Here is a 21485-nt window from a genome sequence, read left to right as displayed (position 1 = left end):
AGGCTTCGCTGGGTTGCTGGGGGCGAGGAATGTTCGGGCTAGCCTTTCTCCTCTACATGCGGAGATGGAAGCACTACTATGGGCTATGGAATGTATGAGGAATTTACGTCAATCTCAGGTTACGTTTGCAACGGATTGTTCTCAATTGGTGAAGATGGTTTCGGAACCAGAAGAGTGGCCAGCGTTTGCAAGTTATTTGGAAGACATCAAAAGTCTGAGAGCAAGTTTCCTACAATCAGAGATCGTCCATGTACCAAGAGCGCAGAATACAAAGGCGGATAGCCTAGCACGCAGTGTTAGGATTCAGCCGTCTTTCGTCGTTCACATGGATCAATATCTTCCGGCTTGGTTTACAGAGTCTATATGAGTCTGTAAAGTTGACGACAAAAAAAAAAAAAAAAAATGCAAGGTCAACTCTATCAAGAAATTGAGTAACATGGTAAGGAATCGCTAGCTCTTCACACTGATCACACGTTTCAGATTTGTATAATTTCTTGCTGTGAAGAGATTTATACCATTTGGTCAATTTGGATTCCCCTTTTCTGTAACCCATCCAGTGGAAGGATTTGATTCGCCACTTTTCATTGGTCCAAATCTTTTTAGATTTGGTTTGCATCCTTATCTAACAAAATTCAAACATACAGCTAAACTACCTTTAAAACAAACTAGATCCACCACTGTGCTACTCGTCTAGATTCAAACAACGGACTGTTAAAACATGAAACATTAAAGTATTTGTATCTAACTACATTAAAAAAACCACCAACATATACATAAACTATTTGAATTTAAATTTGTTAAAAGTTACATCATATTTTCTATGACTTATTCATCGATTGTGTAATTAAAGTAAGACTAATAATTTTAAAATTACGTATATAACATACTAATACTATATTTTATAGTATTTATTTGAATAAAAAATATCATTTCAAATTTTACAGTAGTTTTGAAATTACTGTGATTTAAAAAAATTCTGATTATTTTTATATCTTGGCCGGAAGTATTATCTAAGTGGGTTTATCAATTTATTAATCAACTAATGTATAAATTGTGTAGACATTCATGTGATTCAATTGTGTAGACATAAAAAAAATTGTGCAGACATTATCTTATTCATCACACAACGTTGTGATTTTTATTTTATTTTCCAGAACAGTCTATTCTTTATTAGCCGTTGAGGGAAACATATATATTAGGATTCATTTAGATGTTAAAAAACCTACTATTCATAAATACCTAACAGTCCACATCTACGACTTTATTCCAAGTCAACATGCATACATACTTAATTTTTGCACCAGATGGCTTACCGTCATGAAATCATGGATTATCATCTTTAAGCCCCTAAAGTCTAGTTAGGGAAAGAAAAGGGAGCAATATATATATATATTTTTTCTAAATCAGCGTAAAAATTTGCAATATATAAAAAGGCTTCAAGACCCTATAGTTCTTCATTCCTTCTTATATATCGCTCAAGTATACAAAACACGAAAATAAAGCATACTGTAATATCCTTCACCTCTTCTAACTTTTACTTATAAATCAAAGATCTCCTTTGTTTCTCCTCCTCAAAGTATGGGAGAGATCGAGAAAATGGTGCTTAATACTTTTCTCTCTATAAATTAATTTTGTAATGCCCAGTTAATGAAATAATACATAGTTTTTGTTTTGGTGATGTTCATTTCTAAAGCTTTTTGTTTTTCATTTCTAAAGCTTACTTCATTCTGTGTGGCTATTTTTAAAATAGGAAGTTGAAATGCAAGGAGAAGACTCCAAATGGGAAGGCTATGCCGACTGGAGGAATAGAGCCGCCGTGAAAGGTCGTCATGGCGGCATGCTCGCCGCCTCCTTCGTCTTGGGTTAGTCTCAACATTACAAGTTTACCCCCTTCCCTCTCGTTTTCCATAACTTTTTTTAAAATATCTTGTCCAATCGATCTTTGTGGGAATCACGTGACTAACTTATTTGCTTGCTTTTTAATTTATTGTTCTTTGTGCGTGTATTGTAAAGCGGTGGAAGTACTGGAGAATCTAGCGTTTTTAGCGAACGCAAGCAACTTGGTTACATATTTGACGGAGTTCATGCACTTTTCGCTGTCGAGAGCAGCGAGTGAAGTGAGCGCCTTCATGGGAACTGCCTTCCTACTCGCTCTCCTAGGTGGCTTTTTCTCTGACGCCTTCCTCTCCACTTTCATCGTCTTCATCATCTCCGCCTTCATTGAGTTTATGGTACTAACACTCCATAATTTTTTCCTTTTCTTCATCAATATTCATTATAATTAGTCCTTAGAATTAGTCAACCACCAAGCTATATAACCCGTTCACACTATCTCCATGCATGTAGTTTAATGTGCATGTGTATACCTTATAAAAAGATCCATTCCAAAATCGGTTATGTTGACTGAAAAAAGTTCACCACCTTTGATGCAAAACCCGAGGGACAAAGCGTGCATGCTTTGCGATAAGATGTCATTACGGCATCGTATCTATCCGTAGTGTTTGATTAGTGGTCCCCACTATCCATGCTGTGGAACCCTATCTATAGGTGGGGTCGGATTCGTACTTGTGTGTGCATGTCAACTGTCGTTGTGTTTATCTGCTTTATGATCCACTTACAATCGACACTTGAGAGGGATATTTATGACATTCACACTTTATAGTCTCTGATTCTCTGTCATGAGCTGTCGAAAGTCAAAAGATACAAACAAGTGCATTGATGTTAGTGATAATTGTGACAAATCCATCTCATAATCATAATTTGGTTGGTACATAAAAATATACTTATATGTGTAACCTTGATTTTTATTTCGTTTAGTATTTTATGTAGTAAATTGTCTTTCTACTTTTAGAATTAACTTTCACCGCAATTAAGTGATCATATTCACATCCTTATGATATTTAAATGGGATTTGATTGGGATATACGTACACGTACAGGGACTAATCCTTCTCACAATCCAAGCCCGTCGTCCGTCCTTAATGCCGCCGCCATGCAAGAGCTCCCCGGCGTCACCATGCGAACCCGTCCATGGTTCGAAGGCGGCGCTTCTATTTGTGGGACTGTATCTAGCGGCTCTAGGTATCGGAGGCATAAAAGGGTCGTTGCCTTCACACGGAGCAGAGCAATTCGATGAGAGTGACCCTAAAGGTCGTAAACAACGATCTACATTTTTCAACTACTTTGTTTTCTGTCTCTCATGTGGTGCACTCGTGGCCGTGACGTTCGTTGTGTGGCTCGAGGACAATGTAGGCTGGGAATGGGGATTTGGTGTCTCCACTATCTCCATATTTCTCTCCATTCTCGTCTTTCTCTCCGGCTCGAGGTTTTATAAGAACAGGATTCCTCGTGGAAGTCCCCTCACCACAATCTTGAAGGTAACTTGAAAAAATAAGTTACAAAATATATGTTTTTGGAACTTGAAAAATAACTTAGAAAAAATAAGTTCCAAAAGAAAATAACTTGAAAAATAAGTCACAGAAAACAACAGAAAAAATTTACATTTTTGATGATTGTCATGAATAAGTTTTGTTTCTTAACGTGTCTCTACGCACAGGTTCTTGTTGTAGCTTCTCTAATGGGCTGCTCGAGAAAATCTTCGAGTAATGCTATTGAGAACTTCTCTATGACCCCATCTAATCACTTGGTAGGAGAAGATCAATTAGAAGGAGCAAAGAGGGATTCCCAGTCACTAACCAATAGCTTGAGATGTCTAAACCGAGCGGTTGAGGGCAAAACGGTCCATAGATTGCTAGAATGCACGGTCCAACAAGTGGAAGACGTCAAGATTGTGCTCAAAATGCTTCCTATATTCGGCTGCACCATAATGCTCAATTGCTGCTTAGCTCAGCTCTCTACTTTCTCTGTCCGCCAAGCTGCCTCGATGAACAGAAAGATTGGAAACCTAGTGGTTCCCGCAGCTTCTTTACCGGTTTTCCCCGTCGTATTCATGTTGATTCTTGCTCCAGTCTATGACCATCTGATTATCCCATTTGCTAGAAGAGTAACAAAATCAGAAATGGGTGTTAGTCATTTGCAAAGGATCGGTGTAGGGTTAGTCCTTTCGATATTAGCAATGGCGGTGGCCGCTCTAGTAGAGTTAAAAAGAAAGAGAGTAGCCTCAGAAGCTGGATTGCTTGACTCAAAACAAGCCTTACCAATTAGTTTCCTGTGGATCGCGCTTCAGTATCTGTTTCTAGGATCAGCTGATCTATTCACACTAGCCGGATTGCTAGAGTTTTTCTTCACGGAAGCACCTTCTTCTATGAGATCATTGGCCACATCGCTCTCATGGGCTTCTTTGGCGATGGGGTTCTATCTAAACTCGGCGATGGTGGTGATTGTCAACAAGATGACTAGGAGTGGAGGAAGAACTCCTTGGCTTGGTGAAAAACTTGGAATTAACCGTTACAGACTAGACTTGTTCTATTGGCTCTTGTGTATTCTGAGTGTGGTTAACCTCTTACACTATTTATTCTGGGCGATGCGTTACAAGTACATATCAACTGGTGCTAGGAGGTGATTGATATATATATACACTCTTTAATCTTACAATACTGTGAAGTGTTTATGTTTTCTAAGAGGGCCAAGATTTTGGAATCACCCACTAGTGTAACTTGATTTAATAACTACTTATTAAGTTATTATCAAATTAAATTTACTAGGGATCGTTATCCGCGCCTTGGCGCAGAGATTTTGCATTTTAATCTATTTTTGTCTCTTGCTTACTAATCTAGCATTCAATTTTTCAATGCATTTTATCTTCACCATCTCCTCTTGTCTTGTTTACATTTGTTTTTATGTTGTCATATACATCCGAGACATTTATTTACAAACGGTTCCTATCACGGAAAAAGCATATTATTATGTTACGGATGATAAATTTGATGCATAAATACAGTTTAGAATTTTTTTCAGCTGAACATTTGTGCCTACTGAATTACCTTACAACACCCACTACATTGTGATTTTGGCATGTTAAAGCTGAGAATCAACATTGGAGCTTGCGTTAGCATTTGGAACATGAAATATATCACCATCAATTTCCAGTGTTAATTCCATTGACAATAGCTGTGCAAAAGAACTATGCTAGTAAGGTAATCGTGATTAGTAATTCTTTACATCTTAATGTCGTACAACTTCAAAACGATAGACACTTACAATCGACGGCTCTCAAAGATGGACCGCAAACCATCTAATGATATGCTTACCTCGTCGTATAAGTAATGCATGTCACTTCCCTCCCACGGGTAACATTGCTGGTGCAGATCAATTCCCTCCACCTCTTCCTCATCATTAGGATGCTCTGCAATATACCCTCTGTAAGGTTCAAATTTATGTCGGTAGAATTATCAAAGAAAGAAATATAAAGTACCCTCCAAATCTTTAGGAGCATCGACATTTTCTTTATTCAATGATCTTCATTCAACCTAACAACCATCAAAATAAAAAGAATGTGAGGCACATAATCTTCAAAATCCAAGTTTAATGAATGGAAAAAAAACTCAGGAAGACAAAAAATGTCAAACACTCACTGCTTTTTCTTCTTTTACTTCTTGGCTCCCGTGAATGAACTGTCAAAGCCATCATTATTTGCAGGAAAAAAAATTAAAAAAAGCAACTGATGAAAATAAACAAATATGTTTCACAGCATATAAACTCTTCTTGAACAATCAGGCAACATATAGTATGTCTCCCGTGTGACTCAGCTGAGTCCTCGATGGCATCCTGAACGACAAATGTCTTCTTCTTCTTCTTGGTTAGATCAAAGGGTACAAGCTAAGGATGACCAAAGAAAATTAAAACCACACAATCATGATTTATCAGGCAAAATAAAAGAACCGATGATGAATTTATTAAAGATGGGGAGATGTAGAGACTAAAGAAGAAAAACTGATTCATGAAACTCAAAGAGCCAATCTGTGTTTCTTAGATGAGTCATGAACCGATGATTAAAAATTGAAAGCCCTAAACTTCCATTGAATAGAACGCTTACAGACCAAAGAGGTTTATTGAGTTTTTTTTAACGAATCTCATTTCAAAACGTGAGTTATAAAGTATTTATTAAATCATTAGATAAAATAAATAAGTGTGGGTCCCACTGAAAAAACCGAAGAATCAAAGGTTTCCGACCTTCATAAATATATATTTGTTTCAGTCATTAATGTACAAAGAATCCTTTAGCTCAGTGGTATAAATATTGTTGTTTAGATTTCAATAACTCGGGTTCGAGTCACAGACTTGACACTTTTTTCACACTTTTTAAAAATGAGACCCACATATCGCTGACGTGTCGCATCAGAAGTGATGCAACTGCCCTATTATAATGTAGATTTTATTATACTCTCCACCCTTTTCTAATTAGTCGGTATCTAATCGTTACCTCTAGTCACATAAAAACCCTAGTTTTGTCGGCAACACTCCAAATAACTTAGGCAGACTTACAAAACTTGAGATGGAGGAAGTAAACGGAGATCTTGCAGAACAATATAATAACATTCCAAAAAGACACTCTATTACGAAGTTTCCAAAATTCTATATTTAAAACTTAAAGGTGTTTTTCTCCAGAATCAAAAATTCGAACTTAATTTCAAAACTATTTGTATTTTATACAATGATCCTTATATTTGCTATAATCAATTTAAATTCATAAAACTTTTTAAATAACTAAGCGCATATATAAAAATATTGCAACAATATTAATTAATAAAATGTTATATTAAAATAGAAATTTTAAATAGAAATAACATGATCTATACTATTAAAGCATAATCTCTAATAGAATTATGTCCTTATTTTTCTATGATATTTACAATGACATGCCACTCCTTATTTTTAGGATCTTTTTCAATTAATTAAAATCTACCAAACAATTAATTTAGGAAATATTCCCAAAGTAAGAATAAAATAATTAAATCATGTATAATCTCTTATTCTCTTTCCTCTACCATTTCATTTTCAAAACATATCCAATATATTTATTATCATAAGAATATTTACATCAACTTCTTATAAGAACATATCCACTACAATTTTTTTTATATTATAGTTTTTTTAAGAATGTTATTGTTTTGCCGTTTGGAGTTGTCGATACAACACTAAACTAAACACTATATATAATTTTTAAACAAAAATTAGTGAAAATTTATTAAGTTTAAAATATTTGAAAATGAAAATTTAATACATAAATTTGATATTATAAATATGTCAGAAATATCATAATATGTAAACAAATATCTTAACAAACAATTTATTAATGTGCATAAAATCTTATACCTTAACATATCAACAACATTTTTTGAGTATTTGTTAAGGAAAAAATATATTCCTCATCAAAACATTCAGTATAATTTTTATCATTATAAATTATATCAAGCTTTAAAACATTAAAATTATTTAAAAATAATGGAGGACATGTCAAATAGACAAATTTTGCTATTTTATTCTCATATATATATATATATATAGAACTTTTGATAAATTTTGGAAATTAATAACACCAACAAATTATATATGTGAACATATGCAATGTATGGGTTATATATGGGTCACCAGATCAACCGATCAACCACCGGTAAGTCGGATATGAAAATACTATTTGAAGCATAAACATTATAATCAAACATCTATAAAATTATTTTTTTAATAAAAAATTATAAATTCATGCAAATATTTCAAAATTGTCAATAAGATACCATATTTTTCAAAATTGTCAATAAGATACCATATTTTTCAAAAATTGTCAATAAATGTTTTTAAACTTCAAGCAAGATACCATATTATTCCATAAAATTATTTCCGTAATGCATATATGATCAATTAGTGCATTTCAAAGTAAAAAATTACTCTCTTTGTTTTTAATTTGTAGCTTACAAACTAAAAATTGTTGAAATCGGGCAATCTTAAACTTGTAAATACATTAGATCTGAACAAGAAAGTAAAAGAGAAAAATAGATACTGCTAAAAGACTTAAATTATATCGATGATACTAATACTCGTGAATACATTCGATCTGAATAAGAAATACTTGTACGAAAAGATATCAAAACAGCAACAACAACCATTTTCGGTTACACAAAATTTGTTTAGACAATATTTTAGAGATTTTAGAGGTTCCGGATCAAATTTACATGACTATTAGTATTGTTGTAATATTTAAATTTGTATAATAGTTATATCTTCATGTAATTTCTTAGAAGCTTTTTTGTTGTTAAGTTTTTTTTTGTATTGTTGTTGTCTAAATCTTGTTTAAAAAAAATCTAAATCTTATTTTAAAGATTTATTTAATTTTATGTGTAAAACTTGAATTTATAATAAAAATGAAATTTTTATAAGATAAATTTTTTTAAAGATTAATACGATAAAGAAGAAAATATTTAAGAATTATAAATGTGATGTGTAATTATAAGGACCAAAATGCAAACAAAATATATAACTTCAAATTTAAAGTTTTGAGTAGTGAAACATCAAATGTAGAGTTTCACTTCCCAAAACTTTAAATTTGAAGTTTTTTTTTAAAGAGCAAAAAACTTCATATTTAAAGTTATAAAGTGTTTTTTGGAGATGGTATAAAGTTGAACATATTACTTGTTTGTGTTCTCTTTCAGAAACTGAACTGGTAACTCCTCGTGAAAGCTATATATCTTTCACTCTCAATAGCTTAACAAAATTTTGATTATCAATTTGCATTGAACTTGTTTTTGCACGATTTTCTCATCAGCTTAAACAAGCTAGCCATTCAACGTGCCAAAGTAAGTGGTCATGAAGAAATAGCCAGAATTTTGATCGTAAGATGCTCCCCAGCTTTGGGTATGTCTTGTATTGTTTCTATCATTCTTAAAATATCCAACAAGTAATAATAAAATACTTGTGTTATTTGTCTATTCTAGCTTTATGAAGCGTTCCAGTTTTGACCCTATGAACGTGTAAAAAAATCTAAAACCACATTACCGTGAAATGATGGAGTACTAGTAAGTAATCATTAATCCATACGAGACATGTCTCCTGAAAAGAAGGCACACACACATATATCACAGCACACACATTAAAATAGTTTTCTTGCATTACAAACGCATATGTTTACTATTGGTTTTTATTAAAGGCAGGATTGGACCAAACTGATTCTAGACATCTGAGGTGAAACGTGCGCTTTCCAAAATGGTTTCTGCGTTTCCCAAATCAAATCCATCGCCTCTATGGAACTCTTTAATCTGCAATTATGGGTATATACCTAGATCGTGAATACAATGGACCAACTAACACATATATGATGAATAATGTTGAGACTGTATCCAAAGTCTTGATAATGAAAATTGTAGTACCTGGTTATGAGGCAGATCTTTGAACTCCGGAAGAACCAAACGTTGAGTGAACTCAATGTATGAAGCCGGGATTGTTCCAGTGACCCCATCTGCAAATTCAAACGCAATCTTCTCCGAGATGGTTGACACTTGTAATAGTAGACCATCTTGACTCACTGAAATACATATTCATTGACATCCAGTCCAATTATAAAACAGATAAATAATAGAGCCATTCTAATGCAAAGCCAAAAAATCTCATGATCACGAGGGGAACAAACCTTTGAGAATTCCTCTGTCGTTGTTGAGTTCGAATCCCTTTTCTTCTAGATACTCTTTGATGCATTTGATGTCACTGAATTGGTGTTTGAGTCGATGAACAGAAAATGCAAGATGGTTCATCATGTAGCCGTGAATAAGTACCCATGCCGCAAAATCACTCTCTCTGCACCGTTTCATAAGTTAGCTTTTCATCAATAAGTTATTTTTTTAAAATCACACCTTCTAAAGTTTATTGTACACCTATAGCACTTTTAAGCTTTTTTTTTTCACTAGACAAGTAATATTTGTTTACCGAACATTACTGTTTTATGTTTTATCTTTGTCTTCTTCTTTTTTCTTAGACATCACTTTTCACGTGATATCTAGGAAACTAGGTGATAACCTGCGTTTTGCGCATGGTAAGATTATTAATTTCATTATTTGTAATAAAAGAAGACGGTAAATATGTTTAATGTGGATATCGATCTGGTGATAGGTTTGTTTTTTTAGATTTTTATTGTCCACAACTTATGGGTAGAAGGAACATATATATGAGTATCATAGGACTTCTATTCAGTTTCAACTTATTTTTCGGACGAAAAAAAAGATTAGAGGCATCACAAAAGTACTGGAGGTTAATGATGAAGAATATTGCAAAAGAAGTCTTATAACTAAAAAGCTTAATTTTATTAAGATGCGTAAGTATAAAACTGATATAGTGAATAGATTTACCTACCAAAATTCTGAAAGTCAAAACAACATTATTAGATAAAATAAAAATATGCCATCAAGCAAACGAAAAAGACTTCAAGCGTGATCAACTCTGCAAGTCTGAATTCTTATCTTGCGATAGGAATCCTATGACAGCATACAAACACAAAATATAGAAATTAACATAAATTATAATTAGTTTTAAGATAAACCATAAATACATATGCAATTATTATAGTATACTTACTTCAATTTCAAGTTTTGTATTTATACCATGGTATGATCAAATAAGACTTCAGAACAACCTTGTAGGTTGGTTACAAAAGTGAAACCACCTAAGTGAGAAGCATAAATGTTACTATACTAAAGAAATAAATAAGAAATTTTTAATATGCACTATTATATTGCTAACATGGTATCCATTCGATTCTCAATGACCTCAAAACACAGATATGTACTCTAGCACGTGAAGTACTGTAGTATTGACTCACAGTCACGGCTTCCTTTCTATAGGCAACACACTTAATGTGTGTTAAGCTGTAATTTATTGTAGAGTTAGATTTTAGGAATATATAAAACTCTAACATAAGTTTCTAAAGGAAAATAGTGAGTAAAACTTATGGTATAACTATTATAAACCGATTTAATGTTTCGGCGCCAAGGCTTCCTCTTCCTAACGATGACAGCAGGAAGGACCTTTTTACGGAGATCAGGCTTACCCTTCTTGACGGTGGCAATCACCATGTCGCCCACGCAATCAAAAGGCAATTGGTTGAGACAACCCTTGATCCCCTTCACCGAAATGATTTAAAGGTTCTTAGCACCGGTGTTGTCTACACAGTTAACCGTCGCCGCCACGGGAAGGCCCAGCGACATCCTGAACTTGTTACCCGACGTTAGTCCACGCCTAGTCAAGTAATCAAATATAACAAAAATAAAGTAATGGGAGTCCTTGAGCATGCTTGAGATATTAGAGAGTATTGAAGAGGTTTGTACTTTTTTGACCCAAAAGAAGAGAGAAGAAGTTTGTATTTTTGGGTTAGTGTTTCTCTCGGACTTCTCTTTTCTTATCTCTTCTTGGGATTTCTTCTTCTTGTATATTTATAGTTCAACCATGATCATCTTTTGAGACATTCAAGAACAACGTTGTGAGATGAAGACGTAACGTTATAAGATACTCTATTAATATTAATCAATGAAAAAGTTTATTTATATTATACTCTATTAATATTAATCAATAAAAAAGTTTATTTATATTATACTCTATAAAGTTAATATATTCTATAATGTTATCTATGATATTTCATTGTATATAAACAAATTATGTTAATTCTTATATATTATAATAAACTTTTTCATTTATTAATATTTCTTTTAAAAGACTTACCATATATTTTTCAGTTTTTAAATATACAAATACTTTAATCATTTCTGAAAGTAATAACTCAACTATACAATTAACATTTGTTACTGAAAAATGACTGAATGTTTTTAAAATTGTACATTTGACTGTTTTGGATTCATTGGACACATTTTAGAAAAAAAATATATATAGTGAGTATAAAAATATATTATTAGGTCTAGGTTAATTAGTTTTCTGTAATCTATAATTTATTGTATCCACTATTAATATAAATATGTTAAAATTGTTTATATAATTATTTCTATCATACCATATGTATTTATATGTATATTTTAAGTTTCTATAATGTTATCTATGATATTTCATTGTTTATATAAACAAATTATGTTAATTCTTATATATTAAAAATGTTTAATTGTTTGTATGGTAATATAGATTAAATTAGGTAGTTCTATGATTAGTTTCCTTTCTTAAACTTTAATTAAATAAATGAAAATTCAAATACCAACAACCAATCAAATTAAAAGAATTAATTCTAAACTTCATCTATGAATAACACCTACACAAAAGTCACTTAAATGACTTTTCAATTAATATATAGTATGATTTTAAAAGACTTACCATATATTTTTTGTTTTTAAATATACAAATACTTTAATCATTTTTGAAAATAATAACTCAACTATACAATCAACATTTGTCACCGAAAAAATAACTGAATGTTTTTAAAATTGATGATTTGACTGTTTTGTATTCATTGGACACATTTTAGAAAAAAAATATATATAGTGAGTATAAAAAAATATTATTAGGTTTAGTTAATTAGTTTTCTGTAATCTATAATTTATTGTATCTACTATTAATATAAATATGTTAAAATCATTTATATAATTATTTCTATCATACCATATGTATTTATATGTATATTTTATATTTATATAATGTAATCTATGATATTTTATTGTTTCTATAAACAAATTATGTTAATTATTCTATCTTTAAAATTTTTAATTGTTTATATGGTAATATATATTAGATTAGGTAGTTCTAGGATAAAAATAGTTTTTTTGCATTACAAACCCATATGATATTTTATTGTTTCTATAAACAAATTATGTTAATTATTTTATCTTTAAAATGTTTAATTGTTTTTATGGTAATATATATTAGTTTAGACACTTCTAGGATTAAATGATGTAGTACTAGTAAGTAATCATTAATCCATACGAGACATGTCTCCTGAAAAGAAGGCAGACACACACATATATCACAGCACACACATTAAAATAGTTTTCTTGCACTACAAACCCATATGTTTACTATTGGTTTTTATTAAAGGCAGGATTGGACCAAACTGATTCTAGACATCTGAGGTGAAACGTGCGCTTTCCAAAATGTTTTTTGCGTTTCCCAAATCAAATCCATCGCGTCTATGGAACTCTTTAATCTGCAATTACGGGTATATACCTAGATCGTGAATACAATGGACCAACTGTTGGGGAAAGACACACGGCGCAGCGGAAATACTAATGGTCGTGTTCCCCTAACCTTGTGTGAACCTGTGAAGAAAATACTTCGACGATGGCAGAATATAGTATAAGCGGAAACGTAAATGAGACAATCACTTTTTACGTGGAAAACCTCCTCGATGTGAGAGGGAAAAACCACGGGACCGTAGTCCACTCAACAATCCACTATATAAATGTTTGTGAGTACAACCACGTACTCCCTGTTCAACAACCAGAACAGAACAGAGACACTAGCTTCAAAGAGCTATCTCCAACACAAACAACAACAACAAGAGAGCAACACAAAGCTTCAAAACCGGCAGCAACCAAACGACCTCAGATCACAAAGATTCCGGCTTCCAGAAACTAATCCAACCGTACAAATCCAAGATAAACAAGTCGACAATACCTCTGCCAAATTTCAGCTCAATAAGAGAAGATCTCACCGTTGGATTTACCAAACACCCAAGACTGTCCCGCTGAAGAACTGTGACGACCAGCTTCACTAAAACCCAGACAACAGAAGATCCAACCGTTGAAATCCAAATCCCTTCGGTGAATCTCTAACCCACTGACTGAAGAAGCTTCCCACAAAATAACAGCCCGATCAAGTTCCGTTTGATCCTCCAAAACCAGTCTTGAAATAACCTGACGAGTTTTCTCCTCTTTCTCTCTTCTTTCTCTCTTTTGTCTCTCTCTCTAAACTCTATTATTGTGTGTCTACAGTGCAAAGGGTCATGAGAATTATAATTATGTCTCATGACCACTTGGTTCTCTCCATCTAGGAGGGACCCAACACCAACTAACACATATATGATGAATAATGTTGAGACTGTATCCAAAGTCTTGATAATGAAAATTGTAGTACCTGGTTATGAGGCAGATCTTTGAACTCCGGAAGAACCAAACGTTGAGTGAACTCAATGTATGAAGCCGGGATTGTTTCAGTGACCCCATCTGCAAATTCAAACGCAATCTTCTCCGAGATGGATGACACTTGTAATAGTAGACCATCTTGACTCACTGAAATACATATTCATTGACATCCAGTCCAATTATAAAACAGATAAATAATAGAGCCATTCTAATGAAAAGCCAAAAAATCTCATGATCACGAGGGGAACAAACCTTTGAGAATTCCTCCGTCGTTGTTGAGTTCGAATCCCTTTTCTTCTAGATACTCTTTGATGCATTTGATGTCACTGAATTGGTGTTTGAGTCGATGAACAGAAAATGCAAGATGGTTCATCATGTAGCCGTGAATAAGTACCCATGCCGCAAAATCACTCTCTCTGCACCGTTTCATATGTTAGCTTTTCATCAATAAGTTATTTTGTTAAAATCACACCTTCTAAAGTTTATTGTACACCTATAGCACTTTTAAGCTTTTTGTTTTTACTAGATAAGTAATATTTGTTTACCGAACATTACTGTTTTATGTTTTATCTTTATCTTCTTCTTTTTTCTTAGACCACTTCTCACGTAATATCTAGGAAATATAATTAGAGAGAAAGTTATATACTTGGCAAGTTGCTGGAAGTCGGTGGATATTGGCTTCTCCTAAATTAAAGACCCCAAAGTACTTGAAAGAACCGCTTGTTTACCTCCTTTCGGTTTTAGATACTTCCGTATTATCTCCTAATTAACAAAAACAACTAAGAATTATCAATCAATACTATTAAAACAGAAACACAAAATTGGACAAGACTTGTTTCTATATGAAATATTTTTAAAAACTATATATTATATTAAATTTTACTACAACTTTAATATTAATAACAGATTACCCTTAAATATAGCATAATTATGGAAAGATTTAACTAACAAATCTCTAACTAAACAAGTATCTTATTTATCCAATTTTGGTAATATTTGATTAAGAAATATCCACCAAAAATACCAATGTGATCCTATTAAAAATTAAAATCAGTTAATAAATCATGCTAACCGTCTACCCTGTCCTCTCTAATATCCGACTGTTGGTAATTTGATTTACGATTGCTATATTCTATGAAAAAATACACTCACTGTTATGACCATGCAATATCATATTTATCAAAACTTTGTGTGATATACTTTATTCATCTATTATACATTGTATCACAGAAATTATGGTGAACCTACACTTATTTGTAGTTAAATTTACTTTGACTTATACATTATACTAGGTCTCTTGCCCGCATATGCGAGCTTAATCGTTACAAATATTTATTAGCTTATTTTTTATTAATTCAAAAACCAGCATAATAACTTATTATTTATGTTTTCAAAAAATTTAAAATCAAGCATATATATATATATATATATATATATATATGACAAAGACCTAATTAAATATATATGTTTAACTAAAATTTATTAAAGATAACATTGACTTTAACCACTGAATTTATTATAATTTTTTTATATTTTATTTTAGAATTTTATAATTGAAAATATGTTTTAAGATAACAACACAATATATAAGAATTATCTTATTTTTTTAAAAGTTAATATTATTAATAAAAATTCGTTTTGGATTATATAATTAATTAAGGGTATTATAGATATTAACCGCTTTAACTTTCAACGTGAGAACTCCGTTGCTAAAAATTACTTCGCAAATAATAGTATAGATTTCATAACAGTGACATATTGAACGAAAATAATATACATCTTCCTATAACTATTCTACCATTATAATATAGTTTCATCAGAAACATAATAATATAACATTTATAAATTATATGTCTTTAATTAAAAGTTCTTATTATTAGCTTATTGAGCTGACCGTGGATAAATCGTAGGTCGATAGTTTAATTAAGTTTAACATACATATTTTATATAAGGATTCAAAATAAACTTTTCTTTATTTTTCCAATTTCAGATAAAATATATAAAATATAATATAATTTGTTTCTTGTAACAAGTTGGAGTAAAGACATATAATAAAAATACAATAAGATTAAATTAATAAGTATTTAAATATTTAAAGCAAACATTGAAATTAACTCTAAAATTTTAAAAATATCAGTTTATCAAATTGGATTACATATCGGTCACTCGTCGGTTTAACTGGCTAGCCTCATATTTTAGCAATCTTTGCGCATTTTATCTGATTTTTAAATAATAGACATTTCTTAAAACCCAAACCGGATTACATATTGGATCACTGGGTTTACCGATTTAATCACTGGTCCGGTTCAGGTATAAAAGCGCTGATTTATATCTAAACAATGTTTTGAATATAATATTTTTTTCAAATTACAAAACATTTGTAACATTGTTAATGAAACTTTTATCACAAACTATCATGCGCTTCCAAATCACGGATCAAAATCTAGTTAGCATTAAAAACTATACATGGCCGGCTTAGATAGGAGGGCGGAGAATGCAACCGTCCCGGGCCCAAGGGTCCGATTTTGTTTTAAACAATTTATTTGAATTTTTTAGTTTAAAAATAGATATAAATATATTTGTAACTAAATTTTTCTATATATATTTTAAAAATCTTTTAAAAATAAAATTTTCAAATAAAATAATAAATTGCATAAATATCATAAATAATTATATTTAAAATAATTTTTAACTCATTAAAAAACTTTTGGCCAAAAAACCATATATATTTTTGTTTTTTCGCTCATGGGCGCTATAAATTCTTTTGAGCCGGACCTGATTCGCAACAATAACATTATGTTTGTGATCATTCATAATCATACCTTTGATTCAGAACTTAGTTCGTCCACAAGAAGCTCAGCTATAACAAGTCGTGGCAAAGGGCCATTGCCTAGACCATGACCATCATCGGGGACGTAAATATCCGGAGGAGAAAAAGTGAGAACTCTCAGTTTCTTCGTTGGAAAATCAAGCCCACCTTCAGCTTTATATCCATAATCAGGGGCGGACCTAGGTAAGCACTAGATGGGGCAAGTGCCACATACAACTTTTTTAATTTCCATTAGTTTTACTGAAAATGAAGAACTCAAATGGCTTAATTGTACAATGACCCATGCTCTTGGTTTCAAAATTTTGTTATTTATAATGGTGTGCCCCATATTGTAATGCTTGCTAGATCCGCCCCTGTCCATAATCCATGAAGAAGCTCGATAAGGATTCTATTCCGTAACCCTCCACCTACGCATACCCAAATAATTATAACTAGACCCTAATCGCGGATTTGAATTTTCGGTTTTTGGTTATTTATTTAACTAAATAATGTATTTGTAATATTTGATGTATTATATTCACCAAGTAAATATTTTTTTTGTCATCTTAAACCATCTATTTACGATGAATATTTGATATCATATAAAAAATTGAACAAATAGACGTAATTAGAAAATTGTAGACGATATATAAAAACAATGGTTATTAATGTAAAATATGAAGAAATATTATATTATGATTTAGTATGGCATAAAAGATTATAAATTAGTTATACATGTTTAAAGAAAATAAAATGATTTTTAAACTTCTATGAAAAATTTAACATATAAAAAAGGCGATGAATTAGTCATCAAATTGTAAATAATTTCATAATTTTATTAATAATAAATTATTTATAGTCTTTGTTTTTCGTCAAGATAATTATTAAATGTCCATAACATTAATATGTTAAAATGCCATATTATGAAAGTCCATGTTGTAAACGTTTTTTTCCGGGAAGTGTAACAAAAAAAAATTACATTTAACTCTTCGTTTTGTTTAAGTTTGTGTCGGTAAAAGATTAAAAAAAATCTCTCTATCTTTTTCAATTTTCAATTTGAAGCTTATTATGCGGAAATCATACGCAAATATAGGCAATTGGTTGGAATCTCTATATCTTTATATTCTTATAAATTTTAAATTTATTGTTTCCTCTTCTACAAGCAAATCAATTACCGAAGTAATAGATCAATTGGTTGGAATCAAATCTATTCTTATAATTAGTGTAATTATGGTTACAGTTTCTATATTTAATAGGTACATTAAAGATACGACATTGAAGATATTCTGTTTTGATTAATAGAAGATATTGGATTTTGAGTTTGTATTTATTGATTTGTTTTTTTTATAAAGCTTAGAAAATCAATGGGATGATTGGTTGGTTGATACATCCTATAAAGAAAACGAAAATTATAGATGGTTTGAATATTGTACATCGATCGATGCATGATGTAAGTTGACTATATAAAACTTGAACATGATCATTTGAAACTAAAGTATATGTAGGTTATATGCATTTGTTATATTGTAGTTAATATATTTTAAATATTACATAAGTCAAGTGATTCACGTTTTCGTAAAAATAAAATTCAAGTTCATTATTGGTTCGTACTCGTACGTAATAAGTTATGTTAAATATGATGTATTTTTAGGTTCATTTAATGACATTAAGTTTAAATTTGATTAAGGAAAACTCATTAATTTAACTGGAAAAGACAAGCATTAAAATAGGTAGGTTTATTTAACGACATTAAGTTTAAATTTGATTAAGAAAAACTCACTAATTTAATTGGAAAATACAAGTATTAAAATAAGTAGTTTAATTTAATTCTCAGTGACATGAAAGTTTAAATAAGTTAGAAAACTTAGGGGTATTTTTTAATGGGCACTTCTCTATTATTTAGATTCATAAAACTGTTTTTTACCAAATCAGGTGTACTGATTTTCATTTGTTTGCCACTTCATCCATTTCGGTATAAATGATGTGTCCGAATTTATTAAAAGATAAACATTTCACTCATTTCGCTATAAATAATTATGTGGGTGGCAATTATTTTGAGACTAATGGGGTGATCGGAATGAGTCGTAGATTAATGTTTTCTGCTGTAAAATTTAATCTGTAGATTTATTTGCTGTAGGTTATTTTGTTGTAGCTTTGTAAAGCGTTATTTTTTTGCTTTGGAAATAAAGTTTTCTACGGTCATATTTTGATTTTGTAAAGATTTTTTTGCTGTGAGTTTTTCAAAGAAAAGAAAGCTGAATTGGTTGACATATATAACTCTAAACTAAATTTTGCTTGTCTAGAACATCTACATACAGCCACAACCAATCATTCTCTAAATACAAGTTTTGTTTTTGGTAAAAATGTTAAAAGTACAAAATAAAAGTTCAAGAACGAGTGAAAAAATAAGATTTGAGACGAGTTGACCTGTTAATTATTCTCATCTTTGTTTTCTGGGCAATTAATAATAACTTTACTTTGGCAAGTTGATTGAAGGGTAATCTCATCATATACTTTCTATTTTGATATGTAAATATCCGTTTTGATTGAACAACTATTTAAGAGGGTTGAACCTTAAATATATTATACATCCCGGTAATATGTTGTTTATCTATAGGACATCTAATTTATCTATGGAAATTATATTTATATCTTAGAACTTAATAACGTTGTCTTAGAGCATCTCCAAAACTAGCCTTAAAGTTTTGTACATTTCAAAAGCAACCTTAAAACCTTAAGTTTTAAAGTTATGAACAGTGAAATTTTAAATATAAAGTTTTACTTTCCAAGACTTATATTTGAGGTTTCTTACTTTTCAAGTCCACACACTTATTTTTTTCAAATAATCTTACCAACTTTTTTATCATTTTAATTCTTATAATTTAATATTTCATAAAAATTTACATATATTTAATAATTCAACTATCATATATAAAGTTAAAATATTACTAAAATCTATGTAAATTTGATTCAAAATTACAAAATTCTCCACAACGTTTTCCATATAGTTTGGCTTAATCGGAATTTTGTTATGAATTAATTATATTATCCTTTTATGTTCAGATTTACTAAATTCATAAAAGGATTATTATAAATGATATTCAGTTGTAGATTTTATTTTTATTTATAAAAGTTATATGATAATTTAAATCAATAGCAAAGACTATAGTGTAAATTATAAAACTTTTAAGGTTCAATATAAAATTTTGTTTTTGGAGAGAAAAACTTTCAAACCTTAAATTTGAGGCTTTGTCAAACCTTAAAATAAAGTTGTTTTTAAGATGCTATTAGTCTTCTATAATAATACTTATATACTAAACTGTATATTCAACAAAATAACACGTTCATTGCTTGATTATATAGTACATTTGGTGAAAACATCGAATATCCACATATGTTCACTAGAGGTACAGCGTACATACCTTAAACGTCTGGAAAGTGAAGTGATCGTAGCAGATCTTCTCGTTGTCCACTGACTGAACAAGCTCCCATATGGTCTTCGCTGTTGGGTTCTTCCTCAGATACGTCTTCAGTATATTCTCAAACACATTCCGAAGAAATGTTTCACTTCCTCCCTGTTTCATGGTAATTATGAATTACCATACCTTTATAATATTAATTTTCTTTTAATGAACAAACCAGAATGCTAGAACGAGGGGTCGAAGGAACCCAATTGAGAAAGAACCTTGAATGATGAAGCGTGGGACAAGTCGAAAGAACCCATTTAGAAAGATCGTTGTGTTATGTCGGTTAAACTGAGCCTTGCTTAGCTGTTCTTATTTGTATTGTATCTCGTTGATAAAAAGACGGAGTCTCTATTATTACTATTATAAATATTTTGTTATAAACCAAGTGGTGATCGACCCATATCAGACCTAAACCATCCGGTCCATCAGCTATCCATCCGGCCCATTCGCTAATGATTTAGGCGAATGAGAGTTTACATTTATCTATACTTGATGTTTATCTTTTTCCATATGTATTTAGGATAAGTATTATTTCCTATTCCTATTAGGAATATGATTTCCTTTTCTCTTATGACGGTCTAAATAAGATGGTCTAATACTTGTATAAATATAGACCTCTGATTATGAGTAATAATAAGCTTACAAAGCATCTCTTTTATAACACGTTATCGGCATGATAGCCTCTAACCCTAAGCTCCCACGAAATTCCTTAAACTCAGCCGAATATCACAAAACCCTAATTCCGGCGGAACTTCAAAGAGATTGTTCTCCCAAACTGTGAGGACCCAGACGACGAGCAATATATCAAATTGAAGCTCTCGCCGAGACAAATCAGACGCTGCAAACCACTTGTCGATCCGATCACTGACGTGCCGTCACGCTCTGCTACATTAGCTCTTTCTAGACATGATCAAGTAAACCAGACGTTCTCCTTCTTCCCTGTTCGTGATCCGACCAAGCAAGCAGCCCGTCCGCGACCCGACTCGAAGAACGATCAGATCGCGGCCTCCTTCTCTCTTTGGTGGTCCAAATCTACACTCCATAAGTTTCTAAAGGTAAAACTCGAAACTTAAAAGAACTTACACTGAATTTGGTTGATTGATAAAGATCTGAACCATTAAAATTTGAAGAACCCTAATCCTGTTAAGTTGATAGATCAATGGCTGTTAGGGTTGCTAGAACATTGATTGAT

At 31.3% G+C, this 21485-nt stretch overlaps 2 protein-coding genes and 1 pseudogene across 2 annotated transcripts; 1 reads left to right on the top strand and 2 right to left on the bottom strand.

Annotated features, from left to right (window-relative positions):
- The first annotated feature begins 1246 nt into the window (after positions 1–1246).
- Positions 1247–4722, top strand: LOC106371031 (protein NRT1/ PTR FAMILY 4.5). The gene is made up of 5 exons (XM_013811050.3): positions 1247–1599; positions 1751–1862; positions 2014–2231; positions 2939–3376; positions 3556–4722. The coding sequence occupies exons 1-5, from the start codon at positions 1579–1581 to the stop codon at positions 4519–4521; spliced, it is 1755 nt and encodes a 584-aa protein (XP_013666504.1). The 5' UTR covers positions 1247–1578; the 3' UTR covers positions 4522–4722.
- A 4399-nt stretch (positions 4723–9121) lies between these two features.
- LOC111207684 lies at positions 9122–9757 on the bottom strand. The gene is made up of 3 exons (XM_022705946.2): positions 9580–9757; positions 9320–9474; positions 9122–9208 (listed from the first exon to the last, which is right to left on the bottom strand). The coding sequence occupies exons 1-3, from the start codon at positions 9755–9757 to the stop codon at positions 9122–9124; spliced, it is 420 nt and encodes a 139-aa protein (XP_022561667.1).
- A 3079-nt stretch (positions 9758–12836) lies between these two features.
- Positions 12837–21188, bottom strand: LOC106370111 (annotated as a pseudogene).
- Positions 21189–21485: the final 297 nt, after the last annotated feature.

Source organism: Brassica napus, chromosome C7 (genome assembly GCF_020379485.1).
Source record: "Brassica napus cultivar Da-Ae chromosome C7, Da-Ae, whole genome shotgun sequence".
In the NCBI taxonomy this organism is placed as follows: domain Eukaryota; kingdom Viridiplantae; phylum Streptophyta; class Magnoliopsida; order Brassicales; family Brassicaceae; genus Brassica; species Brassica napus.
The sequence above is the reverse complement of the archived record's forward strand: the minus strand, read 5'-3'. Positions and strand labels throughout refer to the sequence as shown.